The 16,929-nt window shown below is 38.9% G+C and overlaps 1 protein-coding gene across 2 annotated transcripts in view; it reads right to left on the reverse strand.

The window, feature by feature from the left end:
• The window catches only part of tubgcp4 (tubulin, gamma complex associated protein 4), a 110,435-nt gene that overhangs the window by 46,433 nt on the left and 47,073 nt on the right, over window positions 1–16,929 (reverse strand). For both annotated transcript variants that reach the window (XM_039773377.1, XM_039773376.1), the window contains exon 6: window positions 14,816–14,895. In XM_039773377.1, the coding sequence (XP_039629311.1) occupies window positions 14,816–14,895 (80 nt within the window). The remainder of the gene's footprint in view (window positions 1–14,815; window positions 14,896–16,929) is intronic.

The raw sequence follows: 16,929 nt of genomic DNA on the forward strand, positions 1-16,929 counted from the left end.
AGGCTTATTAAAGAAACTGTGCACAATTGTAACTGCCTGGTGTTCATTTTGTAATGGACCACAGCAGACGAGGAATGCCACAGGCTGCTAAAAGTTTTTTAAATACATTTGATGAGTTTTAATCTCCCATGAAAAACGGTGCACAGAACTCCTGTGTGTTTTATAGGATAATTGCACCTGCTGTGAAAATGAGAATCCTCTCCAATGTACAGGGGTGAAAGGGTGGGTGTGATATTAAATTTATTTATTTATTTATATAGAACTATATTTCATTCCAATAGTTTTAATGGCTCACATGGCGGAGGTGAAATTTGAGTTCAACAACAAAACCTTTCCCGTGGATTTTCCCCCCTTTTTAATTCCCAGAAAAAAACACCTGTGTAAATGTTTAAGAGCAAGCTGTCACTTATAGCATGACAATGGATTGCTACATTTATTTTAACGAGCTGTCTTTTAAATGTCTTTGTAAAGTGTTACTGGGTGTCAATCAATGCATTATTATTACTGATATTTTACTAAATCTTACTATCCACGTTTCTTTGTTGATGAGCCCCGTTGAAGAATTTTTTGGTAACAGAACAGTAAACATGCCAAAACAACTGAAAATACAACTGACGACTGGTATTTTTCGATATAATTTTAACAAAGTTTACTGTCCGCCCTCAATCACAGAGCACCCCAGTAAAACGTCAATAGCGTTTAATATACCTGCAGCCTTAAAACACAGACATCAGGACATCGCTGCGTGTGCATGTTCACTAACAGATATGATAGCATTTTGCACGGAGCATGAGTTAAAACAGATTGATTAAGATCAGCGATTTTCAACGGTTCACATGTTTGCTGTAAAATTTTTTAAAGCAAACTAATTAAAAACTTCTTTGAAGAAATTTGACACAAAATAAGTTTACGACGCAGATTCTATACCATTTTATAGGAATTTTATATCATTATTTTAACAATATACATACTGTACACTATGTGTGGACTATAAAGCAATACATGTATAATTTCGTGCATTTTAACCAGTTGACATCTCTCAACTTGTTAAAAAGTTGTATATAATTAATTTATATGAACCTTTACTTCAATAATATACACATTATGTTTGTATTGCATGTGCACCTTGCTGTGTAATTATTTCAATGAACTCATGGTACTGTTGAGCACATAGTGTCCCTATTCATACCCGACTACGCAGCGGCTGAATTTGATCATGCATTCACACGTATAATAAATAATAATAATAATACAATTATTGTTATTAATTCCTTACGTTTTTATAGCACCTTTCTTACTTCTTAAAGCAATTTGAAAAAATAAATAAGTAAATAAATAAAATAACAGAAAGGAAGCCCCCCGGACACAATCCAGTGATCATTTAACTGCGAGTCAGCAATCTTCCCACCACCTCTTCCTGTTAGATACGCGCATTATAATTTTGAGCACTACTTTTGTTATTTTATACTGTCATAAACAAATTATATCGAAACGTTTTTTAAAAAAGCCAATTTGAAGCAAAGAAGGTAAGTAATAACTTTTCTTTTGTAAGTCAATCAAAAATGCTTAAGCCTAAAAAAAGATCGCCCTGTCAAAATAAGAGACTCTTTCACCTTGTTGACATGAATCATCTTTAAATTAAATTCTGCCAATAAGGAATAATAGAAATCAACGCGCTGCTTTCTAACTTTGACGAACTAAAGTTTTATTGGGTGAAAAAAAAATAATCGTCCGTGACAGATACACTTAATCAGTAGTGTGTGCGACCCACGATGTGTGAGTTTGAGTGTTTGTGTTGTGTATGCGCGCGTGTGTGGTTTTCTCAGTTTTACAATAAAAACAGATATCAGTTATTTGTGAAGCAGGAATATTCTGATCATTCTGGTCCCTGATCACTGATAAACATTCAGAAGAAACAGCGCTATTCCAGTGTTTTCCTCCATAATATCCTTTCAGCAAACAGGACTAAGGTCCTTGCTGAAACAGATCACCCTTTAATGAAATGCTGCCAATACGGAACAACAAAAATCACCGGGCGGCTTTCGGTCAATGATAAACCAGCGTCTGTTGAGGTGAAAAAATGGGAGGTACTGCGGTTGCTATCAATGCTTCCTGGTAACTCAGCTTTTGAGAAGAATCTGTTTTATGGGGTGAAAAAATAATCGCCCTTGACAGATACGCTTAATCAGTAGTACGTGCGACCCACGATTTGTGAGTTTGAGTGTGTGTGTGAGCGTGGACGTGCTTGTGTGTGGATTTGTTCGTTTTACTATAAAAACAGTTAAACATCAGTTATTTGTGAAGCGGGAATATTCTGGTCATTTTGATCCCTGATCAACGTTTAAAGAAAGAGAGAAACTCCAGTGTTTTTCTCCATAACATCCTTTCAGCAAACGGGACTAAGTTCCTTGCCGAAGCAGATAACCCTTTAATGAAATGCTGCCAATAAGGAATAACAGATATCAACGGGTGGCTTTCCACCAATGATAAACCAGCGTCTCATGAGGTGAAAAAATGGGAGGTACTGTGGTTGCGATTATTGTAATGCTTTCTAGTAACTCTGCTTTTGAGAAGAATCTGTCATGGGTGGGGCAAGAGGGATCGAGTGAGGCGGGTACAATGAGACGGGGCGGGACGGAGCGAGGCGAGTGTTTTAAATAATGAAAAGAAAAAAAAGTGCTTTGAAATCGAGGACCCCCAAACAAGAGGGCTTAAGAAACAAAATACGACACACAGGCATATGCTACTTGTATAAAATGTGCACAATAATTACAACAGTGTTGAAGCAACGATGAAGCGAAAGGGGGATGCTAAACAGGAGTGGCCGCGTTGTGCCTGCCCATAAATCCCAACCAATGTATTCAAACCAATGTATAAATCTGAAAGGATATATCTCAACCAATGTATATATATCAGAACGGATCTTTGTAAACCAATTTAAAAAATATTTCAACCAATGTATCTAAACCAATGGATATATCTGAATGGATATATTCAAACCGATGTATATATCTCAACCAATATATCCCAACCAATGTATATATATGAACCGAAATATATATCTGAATGGATGTATTAAAACCAATGTATATATTTAAACCAATGTATCTGAACCGATATATATATCTGAACCAATGTATATATTTACAAACCAATCTTTTTTTCCTGAACGGCCCCTCATAACATACACATACATATATATACACATATATATACATACATACATATATATATATATATACATACATACATATATATATATACATACATATATATATATATATACATATATATATATATATATATATACATACATATATATATATATATATACATACATATATATATATATATACATACATATATATATATATACATACATATATATATATATATATATATATATATATATATATATATATATATATATATATATATATATACATATATATATATATACATACATATATATATATATATATACACATATATATATATATATATATATATATATATATATATATATATATATATATATATATATATATATATATATATATATATATGTATATATGTACAGTGGTGTGAAAACTATTTGCCCCCTTCCTGACTTCTTATTCTTTTGGATGTTTGTCACACAAAATGTTTCTGATCATCAAACACATTTAACCATTAGTCAAATATAACACAAGTAAACACAAAATGCAGTTTTTAAATGATGGTTTTTATTATTTAGGGAGAAAAAAAATCCAAACCTACATGGCCATGTGTGAAAAAGTAATTGCCCCCTTGTTAAAAAATAACCTAACTGTGGTGTATCACACCTTAGTTCAATTTCCGTAGCCACCCCCAGGCCTGATTACTGTCACACCTGTTTCCATCAAGAAATCACTTAAATAGGAGCTGCCTGACACAGAGAAGTAGACCAAAAGCACCTCAAAAGCTAGACATCATGCCAAGATCCAAAGAAATTCAGGAACAAATGAGAACAGAAGTAATTGAGATCTATCAGTCTGGTAAAGGTTATAAAGCCATTTCTAAAGCTTTGGGACTCCAGCGAACCACAGTGAGAGCCATTATCCACAAATGGCAAAAACATGGAACAGTGGTGAACCTTCCCAGGAGTGGCTGGCCGACCAAAATTACCCTAAGAGCGCAGAGACGACTTATCCGAGAGGTCACAAAAGACCCCAGGACAACGTCTAAAGAACTGCAGGCCTCACTTGCCTCAATTAAGGTCAGTGTTCACGACTCCACCATAAGAAAGAGACTGGGCAAAAACGGCCTGCATGGCAGATTTCCAAGACGCAAACTACTGTTAAGCAAAAAGAACATTAGGGCGTGTCTCAATTTTGCTAAGAAACATCTCAATGATTGCCAAGACTTTTGGGAAAATACCTTGTGGACTGATGAGACAAAAGTTGAACTTTTTGGAAGGCAAATGTCCCATTACATCTGGCGAAAAGGAACACAGCATTTCAGAAAAGAACATCATACCAACAGTAAAATATGGTGGTGGTAGTGTGATGGTCTGGGGTTGTTTTGCTGCTTCAGGACCTGGAAGGCTTGCTGTGATAGATGGAACCATGAATTCTACTGTCTACCAAAAAATCCTGAAGGAGAATGTCCAGCCATCTGTTCATCAACTCAAGCTGAAGCGATCTTGGTGCTGCAACAGGACAATGACCCAAAACACACCAGCAAATCCACCTCTAAATGGCTGAAGAAAAACAAAATGAAGACTTTGGAGTGGCCTAGTCAAAGTCCTGACCTGAATCCAATTGAGATGATATGGCATGACCTTAAAAAGGCGGTTCATGCTAGAAAACCCTCAAATAAAGCTGAATTACAACAATTCTGCAAAGATGAGTGGGCCAAAATTCTCTAGAGCGCTGCAAAAGACTCATTGCAAGTTATCGCAAACGCTTGATTGCAGTTATTGCTGCTAAGGGTGGCCCAACCAGTTATTAGGTTCAGGGGGAAATTACTTTTTCACACAGGGCCATGTAGGTTTGGATTTTTTCTCCTAAATAATAAAACCATCATTTAAAACTGCATTTTGTGTTTACTTGTGTTATATTTGACTAATGGTTAAATGTGTTTGATGATCAGAAACATTTTGTGTGACAAACATGCAAAAGAATAAGAAATCAGGAAGGGGGCAAATAGTTTTTCACACCACTGTATGTATATATATATATATATATATATATACATACATACATACATATATATATATATACATATACATAAATACATACATATATACATATATTTATATACTAGTAAAATACCAAGGCTTCAGAAATGAGAAGTAGTGTGTTAAAGAAGCAATGAAAAGAAAAGGAAATATTTTGAAAATAACGTAACATGATTGTCAATGTTATTGTTTTGTCACTGTTGTGAGTGATGGGTGTTGTTGTCATATATATATATATATATATATAAATATAAATATATATATATATATATTTACACACACACAAACATATATATATATATATATACATATCTATACATATACACATACATATACATACATACACACACATATATTCACACAAATACATATATATATATATATATATATACATACACACACACATATATAAACATATATATACATATACATACATATCTACATATATACACACACAGCTATTTCGTAACAGTGCAATACGCTGTTTGTTAAAACGGATGACACCCGCTCTTACGTGCAAGTCTGCGTGGATATTATCGTATTTGTTCAAGTTCTATTTAAATTTTAAATAGAAGGAATTTTTATTTAGTCGACAGAAATATCTTTGGTAGGAATGGTAAAACAGACAGGAATATTATTCCTGAATAAATCAACTCAAACCTTAAACAACTTATAATATTTTGCTCTCCATAAAAATATATCCTGTCTAAATTATACAAGTTAGAAATAAAGTAAACATTAAAAGAACAAACATTCAAATTTCTTTACTCTTATGTAATTTTATATTTTATAAAAATAAACTTAGATTTTAAATATCCCAAAAGATTTTGCTCTCCATAAAAATATATCCTGTCAAAATTATACAAATTCAAATATGAACATGCTGCATAACAAAACCTGGAAATATAAATAAAATGTGTTCCTTTCAGCAATAACAAATCAAATCATTCAGTTGTCTTTGCTCATATGTCATTTTAGAGCTGGACGCCTGGCATCTTTTTGGCAACAGGTTCGTTTCTGTTTGGTGTGAGGTTCTGTGTTGTGGAGATTCTCAGGATGGATTGCAGGTGCTCATCAGTGAGGCGACTCCTGTGTGCTGTTTTGTTAGTCTTTATCACTGAGAAGAGCTTCTCACACAGATATGTGCTACCAAACATGCACAAGGTTCGAGCCGCATGTAGACAGACTTTTTGTTCTTCAAAGTCACCAAAGCGCGTGCAAACTCAGTGCGCCAGTTTATCAGCAAAGTGCGATTTGGGAACACCGTAGTGACGACTTGGTTTAACATTACTTGGTAATAGGGAAAGTGGGGCAAGTGGTTGTGTCTCCCATAAAAGCAGCTTCAATTGAAATCACTTTGTGATTGTGCACGGGTAAAACGTCCGCTGAAGTGTCAGATTCTTATTTAATTCTTCTGCTTTCTGTATCTTCTGCATTGCATTCAGGTCTTTCAGGTTACCCTGATGTTTTGTTTTATAGTGCCGCCTTAGATTAAATTCTGTAATTACAGCCACATTAGCTCCACAAATGAGACACACGGGTTCAGTAAACATATACTCAGCCTCCCATCGGTTTTAAAGGCTCTATTTTCAGAATCAACTTTTCTCTTCAGCATCGTGTGAGCTAGCTTCGCAATAACTTGCAGCATCTTAAGGTAGACTTGATTAACGCGGTAACTGTTCGGCAAGGCAGCTGAAGCACTGCATTATGGGATCTGTAGTTTATTGTGTTACCAGCGCTTCATATACCCGGGCTTTAATAACAATAATACAGTATATAAAATGATCTTTTGATCTTGAGTTTGACACATATGGACTAAATAGAACTTGAAAAGATATATTTTTTCAAATGTGATCGCGCAATTCAGATAGAGTTGACGCCAAGACTACAGCCTGCATGCCTCAATGAGTCATCCTCCCTCGCTCTTACTTTTTACCGCTCATCTAATGAATACACTGAGTATGGCTTTACCAAAACAATCATTGATGGCTAATAAAGTATCCATTATTCAGTATGTAGATCGGGATATATATATATACATATATATATACCCGCGTATCGCAGGAGAAGTAGTGTGTTAAAAAGCTAGAAAAGAAAAGGGAACATTTTAAAAATAACGTAACATGACTTTCAATATACAGTATTTGTTTTGTGAGTGTTACTGAGTGTTGCTGTCATCAAGGATTTGATTATCATTATTGCTTTCAATCAGGTTCGTATTTGTAGGATGTGTTGTGTTCAAGTTACATTCCGGTTTGTCAATCGCTGTAAAGATGACAGGTTTCATTCATCGATTCGCTTCTTACTGCATCAATAAACAGCTCGCTTCTTCTTTATCTGAGACCTGACACACTGCATGCACGGGTTTTTTACACTGTCTTCCTTTAGCGGACATTGACTTTTTCCACGTGTGCTTTGTTTCCACAGTAGCTGCATTTATGAATATGCTTATCAGACGCTTCATATTTTTGCTGCCTTTTCAATTGTGTAATTCGGTTTTGTTCAGCCTTTTGGAACTGTTGCTTTTATCTGTGCACTCGCCAGTTCACGTGAGCCACTCGGTGTACATGCATCAAGGTTCCCAGCTGTGCTGGTGCCATCTTGTGCTATGTCCATGGCTGTATTTAATGTTACCTTAGTCCTGGCACTTAAAACTTTCTCTCGCAGTTTCGCTGAGTTTGTGCCAAACACCACCCTGACCATCTCATCTTCCTCTGCATAAGCACAGTCCTTCACCCGTGAATATTTAGTGGAGTTTGCTATTGATTGCCGCTGACGGACGGCCTTATATGGGCAGGCACTAAATTACAAACGCCAGCGCAGCCTGTCTATGAACTTAATTTAAAGTGTAGGTTTACATCGTGCTTTGTTTCAAGTAGCAGAACTCATGAATATGGTTGTATATGTCACTCGCTCGCTTCTTATTGTTTCGCTGCCTTCTCAATAATATATGTTTTCTTCAGCGCTTTTTGAGGTCTTCCTGGTTTTCTATGTGCTGCGTGATTACGTGGGAGGCGGATGATGTCACACTAAACTCCTCCCCACGGCGTTGAAGCTCATCTCCATTACAGTAAATGGAGAAAAACTGCTTCCAGTTATGACCATTACGCGTAGAATTTCAATATAAAACCTGCCCAACTTTTGTAAGGAAGCTGTAAGGAATGAACCTGCCAAATTTCAGCCTTCCACCCACACGGGAAGTTGGAGAATTAGTGATGAGTCAGTGAGTGAGTCAGTGAGTCAGTGAGTGAGTGAGGGCTTTGCCTTTTATTAGTATAGATATACACACACACACACCTTTTGGGATGTGAGCAGTTGTTGCTGAGGGTGGCAGAATCCATCAAGGAAGAAAAATGAAAACCATCTGGACAAAATCTTAATTTATCTATCCATTCCTAAATAATTAAATGGACAGGCTATTTCGTATCAGTGCAATACGCTGCTTGTTAAAACGGATGGCTCTTATGTGCACTTAGTGCTGCGTGGGTATTATGAACTATCGTATCTGTTCAAGTTCTATTTAAATTTTAAATATAAGTAATTTTTATTTAGTCGACAGAAATATGTTTGGTAGGAATGTAAGTTAAATTTATTCATCATTTCATAAATTTTTCTTCACCATAAAAACTTAAAGACTAAATTCAACTTACATTCCTACCAAAGATATTTCTGTCGACTAAATAGAACCTACTTATATCCAAATAGAACTTGAAAAGATATCTTTTTTTGAATCTGATCGTGCACTTTAGATCAACTTGAAGCGCACTACATCGAGCCTGCAAGCTATTGAGCTGTCGCCTACCTGCCTCAATTGTGACCCTCGCTTCGCTCTTACTTTTTTACCTATTAATTTAATCATGGCTAGTCACGAAAAAATTAGAAAATGGAAGGAGGATTACACTGAGTATGGCTTTACCAAAAGAATTATTGATGGCGAATAAAGTATTCATTATTCATAAAGCTTCAATTGGTGATCTGTTTTTCTGCGTTAACCTCATATTTTTTCATACTTCTTCTCAAACCAAGGAGGTGCAAGGGTAAAATGAATCAGGAAGCGCTGATACAGTGGACCCTTGACTTACAAACTCAATTCGTTCGCGAGGGCTGGTTGTAACTCAAGTTGGTTGTAAGTCAAGCCTATTTTTCCCATAAGAAATAATGGAAATACCCATAATGCGCTCTGAACCTCCCACAGCAACACTTACTTAACCTTTTTATAATAAAAAAGGGTTGTATAATGTGCATAATTTACCAAAACGCCAATAATTTTTCTAATGTAGTAACCAAAAAGTTATAAAAAGTGCCTAGCCTACCAGAAACAACAATTTTATACTGTACTCACCATTTAATTTGACATCTTTGGGCTGCAGGAAGGGAGGAGGAGGAGAATGAAACGGAAGGTGGTTATTGTTTAGAAGGAGCCTCCTTATGCAAATCTTTTCTTTGTAAAATTGTGGAGATGGTGGACCTGCTGTACATATTAGCGAGATCGTTCACACGAAAACCACTCTGATATTTCTGCACAATTTCCTTCTTCATTTCGATTGTGATCACTATTTTTGAAGTTAATAATGACAGTAGTCGAGCACTCAGTTCAAAGCTGGTCGTGTTGTGAACTGCTGTAATAATACACTCCAAAGCAAGCCGGTGCGGACTCAGCCTGATGACATCATCATGTGCTGCGCCAGCCCGCTACCTAACATCCCTTAACAATCGCTTTTACCTTCGTACCTTCTCTTCCTTCCTTAGCAATTATCGCCTTGCTTGCCATGGTCTTAGTGAATTATATATATAGATAAATCAATGCACTGACCGAAATTATGTCCACAAACACATGTATCTGGGCTCTGACTGACGCTTATGAACACTCTGGGCTGTTTGTTTACAATCGCACAAGCAGATACACATGACCGCATTCGGGTCGTAACGCAAGATGTTGGTCGTAAATCAAAACAAAAAATTTTGGTCGTAAATCAAGTTGTTCGCATGTCAGGCCGGTCGTATATCAAGGGTCGACTGTATATCTATATTGAATATATTGAAATAGTTTTACTGTCAAATAATGCAAACAGTAAGCGGCACGTGTTTCGTCCTAATTCTGGGTTCATCAGGTGTACACACTCACTGCACCCCCTCTCGGGAATCGAACATCGGACGTCAGTGATAGAGGCGAAGCCTCTTGTGTTGCGCCACGCCGTGTGATTCGTTTATTTGACAGTATGTAGATTGGGGTGTATATATATATATATATATATATATATATATATATATATATAAAAGATAACTCCTGTAGCCACAATAAATGCCTTTATAGAATTGACAAACCAGGGGTGAACAAGTTCCTTTCTACTGCAGCCACAGCTGTGACACACATAAAAAACATCAATAAGAACTTATTAACTTGCAATATTATTTAGGTAAATCGCAACATTTTACTCACCAAAAATTCGGATTATTTGTAAACAAAATCCATCCTCCTCTCTTTCCTCAAAAACAGTTAAATTACTCTGTCAAACGGATTATCCGTGCGCTTCAGTTCCATCAAAACATCCCTTTCTATTGCTAATCCTGAAAGGCAAACCCACCCTATGGTATTTCTGGAATAAGTTTGAATTCGCTTTAGGGCTGAAAATGTCCGCTTGACAGAAGCAGTGTACGCGGGAATGCTCACCACCAAATATACCAATGTGAACAGCTGCCCCATGCTCTCATTCAGATTTTTCTGATGAAGAAAGTCAAGGAGATCAGTGCGAGATTTTCCTGCAAAACCATCCATGGCATACATTACAGTCAGTTCTGTTTTTAGCCAAGACAGATCACAAAGCGCTCCGTGGCTCTTGTGTTAAACTGGAGAAAGCTGATTGCGTGAAATGTTTCTTGTATTCCCAAAAGTTATGGGGCTCGAGGAGCGTGACAAACATCAGGTTTTCATGGTCTTGAAATCTGGTCTGTGTCTGGCAAATAATATTGTCAAGAATCCTGCCATGGAGTTGGCTGTAGTGAGCGCGACAATCTTTCACTCGAGCGCTTATGGGTGCGTTCAGTGGCCTCGTAGAGTTCCTCATTTCGGCTTCTATCCAATCAATGGGTCTGAATACGGTGACGTTGCCATACGCCTGCTCAAATTTTAGGCAGCTGCATTTCTAAAACAATACCACTTAGTTTTATTATAGTACATGCTATCCTTGGCTTTTCATTATCAAGCAAGGCCCTGGCCACTGCAAGTGAAAGCAAACGACATTGAACCGATAAGCACAGGCTGTTTTCTAGCTGTTTGGAAGAAATACAAATACAGGTACAAGCCTTTACTATTTAACTCTTATATAACCTAAAGCTAGCTAATACAACACATTTTACTTTAACTTAATTAAAAAGCATCAATAGATAGAATTTACAAAGCATTTACCTTCAGCTAAATATTGTTTCATTTTTTTTTCACTAGTTGTCATTGGCAAACAAGAAAACCAGTTAACATTCCTTTGTGTCCAAGCAAGGCCAAGCTAATAGAGCGCAGATCAGCACAATCCACTGGACTAATAGTTCCTTAAAAAAAGATTGGAGTTGTCCACCTCATTAACACAGAAATGAATAAATTCATAAATATGGAAATAAATTAATAAATAAATCTTACTTATTTATTCATTCATTTAATATACAGCTTAGGATTTATTTATCTATTTGTACCAGCAATTTATTTATTTATGCCAAAGAATTATGTATTTATTTACTTACTTTAAAGCCGCTTACTGTCCTCCATAATATACTGCAGCCATTTTCAAATTAAAAGTCATGCACTTATTTTCATTAAAAGTAGTGAATTTAAATAAAAGATCATGTTGCCTCCTTTGTATCCTAGTGCAATGGCCCATCTAAAACAACAATTGTACTGTCTGTCACATGGGTTAAAGGTGGAGTGCCCGTCATGTGACTTTTGGAAGTGGGGTTCAATGACTATATGTGTTTCCTTTTTGAAACTATACACTAAATGTATGAGATTTCTTATCCTTTATCCTGTCACTGAGGATTTCACAAAAGAGAGAAAACTATGACATGAAAAATGGACGAGGGCTATCTCAAAAGCCTGCTGCTCCTCATTCCCGTACCAACAGGCCCTTCCTTCTCAGTTCAGCTGATGAAGCGGGGAAGCAATTGTGGCAAATTGAAGGACAGTCTATAATATGAGGCCAGGCCCACAAATACCTAGACATGCCTGACATTTACAGGAAACGGCCCTCAGATGGATTAGACCTTAGAGGCTTCCATGGCCATGCCCTGGCTGCAAACACAATGCCCCGGGTAAGTGACTTCCCGTTGCAACAAGTGACACTTGTCCAGGTGTAATTTTGGCTCAACTAGTGCAGCTGGATCCATGAGTCAATATGTCCTCCAAATAGGCAATCCGGTCAGGTTCTGGTCCATTAATATTTCGAATGTGGCCAGGGCATTTCATAACCCAAAGAGTAATACATTGAAATGCCATAATCCCATACCAATTGAAAAAGCTGTTTTCTCACAAGCATCTTGGGCCAGTTCTACTGTACAGTACATGACAGTACTCTGTACCAATCCTCAAGCTGACAAGATTATATGCGCTACCATCCTAGAGCGGCAGCAAAGAAAGGAAAAAAAGAAATAATCCGGGGCACGAGCAACCAACACTACTTTCCTGCTACACCAACACAAGTACAGAAACACACCAGTAAATAAAGAGTTAAGTTAAAAAATGATTATTACACATACTTAACAAAAACTCTTATATACATATCGCGCTGCAGCGCTTCCCAACCCACACAAATCATGGCATAAAACACTTAAACACATATGCCACTAATACATAAATATCAGAACGAGAAAAAGAAAAAAATAATATATTCGTAGTCCTTTAAATATTCTCTGATGGGGATGACCATCTCAGTCATTGGTGGGGAATGATGAGCCAAACCATACCTCCTGTTCAGGGAAACTTACAGGTCAACAGTCCCTTGTGCTGGCCTCTGAGGTCCTCTCCCAAATACCTTCACCAGAAAGGGAAAATAATTTGACCTGAAATGAACCTGGGTTCACCTGACATTTTCACTTAAATAGGAGCTGCCTGACACAGAGAAGTAGACCAAAAGCACCTCAAAACCTAGACATCATGCCAAGATCCAAAGAAATTCAGAAACAAATGAGAACAGAAGTAATTGAGATCTATCAGTCTGGTAAAGGTTATAAAGCCATTTCTAAAGCTTTGGGACTCCAGCGAACCACAGTGAGAGCCATTATCCACAAATGGCAAAAACATGGAACAGTGGTGAACCTTCCCAGGAGTGGACGGCCGACCAAAATTACCCCAAGAGCGCAGAGACGACTCATCCGAGAGGTCACAAAAGACCCCAGGACAACGTCTAAAGAACTGCAGGCCTCACTTGCCTCAATTAAGGTCAGTGTTCATGACTCCACCATAAGAAAGAGACCTGCATGGCAGATTTCCAAGACGCAAACCACTGTTAAGCAAAAAGAACATTAGGCTCGCTCAATTTTGCTAAGAAACATCTCAATGATTGCCAAGACTTTTGGGAAAATACCTTGTGGACTGATGAGACAAAAGTTGAACTTTTTGGAAGGCAAATGTCCCGTTACATCTGGCATAAAAGGACTGCTGGGAGTTGCAGTTTCAAATTCTATTGGCTACTTTCACCATCCCAAGCCGCAATTTCCTCTACAGTCGCTTCCTGTTCCCTCTACAGTGCAGTTTTTGCCACGTTAAAAGGTATAAAAAATGCAGAGGATATTTAAAAATTATTAGATAGGTTCTAAGGAAAAATCCGCAAATGACTGAGGCCGCAAACTCTGAACCACGACTTTGCGGGGGTCTACTGTATTCTGGCTTCTGAATTCTTGCTCTTCTTACAATCTTGGCTTTGGGATTATGGACTTGGCTTTTTTTCTCTTTTGGTATGAGTTTTAGGCAAACTTTTTGACATTCTTGTTTTTTGATTTTTTTTTAATCTTATATAAATAAATAATTAAATTATAATTGAGAATCATTGTACTTATTTTTGAGAAATTGGTTTTACAGTTCCATTCTCCTTTTTGAATAATGCAGGTCCTTCTAGCTTGTACAGGCAGCAACATCTACTTTGACAGGCCAGACTTAATCTGTGCTTTCTATGACTCATCGAATCATTGAGGCCAAGTTTTCAAAGGTGTACCCTTTATTTTGACTTTTGAAGAGTCCAGCAGTAATAACAATTAGCACGCATCTTGCATTAAAACCCAGAACTGCAACAAACTAGCCTCTAGTCCAAAAAATACTCTAATTTTCACAAATACCTTCTAAACCACAGGTTTTTTTTCACTGCAAACCTATTTTTGTTCTTTCCTTTATCATCTGAACTCCTGACTCTGACTCACCTTAAAAAGTAGGAGAGGCTCTTTAAAGCTTACTTTATATTTATAGCTCTTTTACAAAGAAATACAGAATTTCATTTTCACTTTGAGATAGATTTACACTATTAATATTCTTAAATGACAGACTATTTAAATACTTCAATATTATTATTCACATGTAATTAATTTCCACTATTATTTAAAACAAGATCTCTACAGGTAATATATTCATAGCAGGCTTACTTTTCCAATGCCATCCGTACTGGGGGGAGACCTCCACAGCTATGTTTGTAAACGGTCTCTAGGATCTGACATCCGTGTATCTATAAATTAGATATTAAAAAGAAAAAAAAATCATTACCATGGCTTTTCAAGAAACCACAGATAGTTTAAAACTTGTTCTGGCACTGCACATCTATTGTTTGATGATTGGGTTTTATATATATATATATATATATATATATATATATATATATATATATTGTGATAGATGGCCAGGAACCCTGCCCTGCCGGGACGCCTGGAGGAAGGACAGACCGGGACAGCACCACTATTCTTCCCTGGGTACCTGGACGGTCCTTGAACCCTGGTGGACAGCGCTTCCAGTACACCAGGAAGTGCTGACAGACCAGGGATGGTGTACTCCCGGAGTGCTTCCGGGTGCAAGGGCAACACTTCCACCACACTGGGACGTGCTGCTGGAAGGTCATCAAAGAGGACGGAGCTTGCAAGAGAGGAGTGGAAGTGGCCGAAAGGAGCAAGGACTGAGCAACGACTGTAAATATTTTACACATTGTGAATAAAACGTGTGTGTGTTTTAAACATCCAGAGTTGTGTCTGTCTGTGGCCAGGCTATCTTTTACATGGCATTCCAGATGGGACTCTCTGCCTGGTTCTAGGCAGGGACCTGTCTTTGAAATAATTCGTAAAGAAGCCCGGCACTGCAGCGCGAGATGCATGCGGTTTTGAAACTGCGCAATATGCACGCGCACCCGCGACACACACACACGTTTTGCATGAATAGCTCAGTCTCCGCTAGTCGCACTAGGTCCGTGAAAATACCACACCTTCCGGATGGGCAAGACAATGGCCCGGCGCGGCCTAACGACAGCAGGCGGCACAAAGGAGCCCATCGCCAACGAAAGAGGGGTTTCCAGAGGTAGGTACCGGACTTAGGCGGGGATCATCCTGGGGCATGTATCTCGTTTTCCCGGGTGCCTACCTCATAGGGGGAAACCATCCAGAGGCGTTTGGCTGGCCAGAGGACGTCGCTCCCGGAGCCGATGGTGGGGTGAAGTCCGAGGAGGACAGGAGCCTGCTGATGTGGAGAAGATCCCGGCTTGTAAAGAAGCGCCTGGAGTCCCAACCCATGGGGAGTTTCCTAAGAGAGCAGGCTGCGGCGAAGGGCCTGGGGGTTTTTCATCACGCAAGTAAGGGGGTGGAGGGTGTGTGCCGGGCCCCTGCACGTAGCATAATGCAAGCAGGGGCGGTGAACCTTCCCCCCTTGTCATAAGAGGACCCAACTGAGTCTGTGCAGGAGACGCAGCGTCTGAGTGGCTCATGTACTGCAGGTAAGGGCAAGCAGAACACGAGTCCCTTGTCTGTGATTGTGGCCGTACGAGAGCTGGAGGAGGTCCTACAGTCCGCCCAGTCATTTTCGCAAGTAATCCGCTGCCTCAGAGAGACCATCCAGAAGCTGGAGGAGAAGGCGATCGCGCCTCTGAAAACTCTACAGGAGTGGGCAGAGCGGCACCACGCTGGATTCTCCAGCCGGAAAGACACGGTGGTACAAGTAAGTGGGACCTGTACCATAAATGAAATAGGAGGGCTGAGCGAAGGAGGGTCGGTATCAGTTCGTTTTGATCATCAAGTAGCCAAGCCTAGCCTCCTACAGTGGGCGCGGAGTGAGTGGCTGATCAGGCCATAGGGGCGAACCCAGAGGAGGTACGTGCGAGGAGTTGGGTAGTGAATGCCAGTTGCCAACGCTGGAGGTCCACAGGGGCACAGACGGCGTGGGTCTCTTTTTATCCCATAAAGAGACCCAGACTATCATTGCTTCCCAGAGTGAAAGAAGAAGGATCTGGAGACAGGGGACTGGACCACCTGACAAGGGGCAGGCAGGGCCCATGCGCCCACCGGCAGTCGAGAGCCGCCCTCTGCGGGTGAGGGAAGCCCCAAGCCAACAGAGACCCATCCTGTTTCCATGTCTGGAGGGCACAAGGACATGGAGGGAAAAGCCAGTGCTTTAAGTGCAACAACCGCGGTCACAGGTGGAGGCGCTGTCCGTATACACTCATGGATGACATCATGGGGTGGCGTCGAGGTCACGTCTTCCCGCCTTTGTCTTATTTATCTCT

Source organism: Polypterus senegalus, chromosome 12, assembly GCF_016835505.1.
Source record: "Polypterus senegalus isolate Bchr_013 chromosome 12, ASM1683550v1, whole genome shotgun sequence".
NCBI lineage: Eukaryota > Metazoa > Chordata > Cladistia > Polypteriformes > Polypteridae > Polypterus > Polypterus senegalus.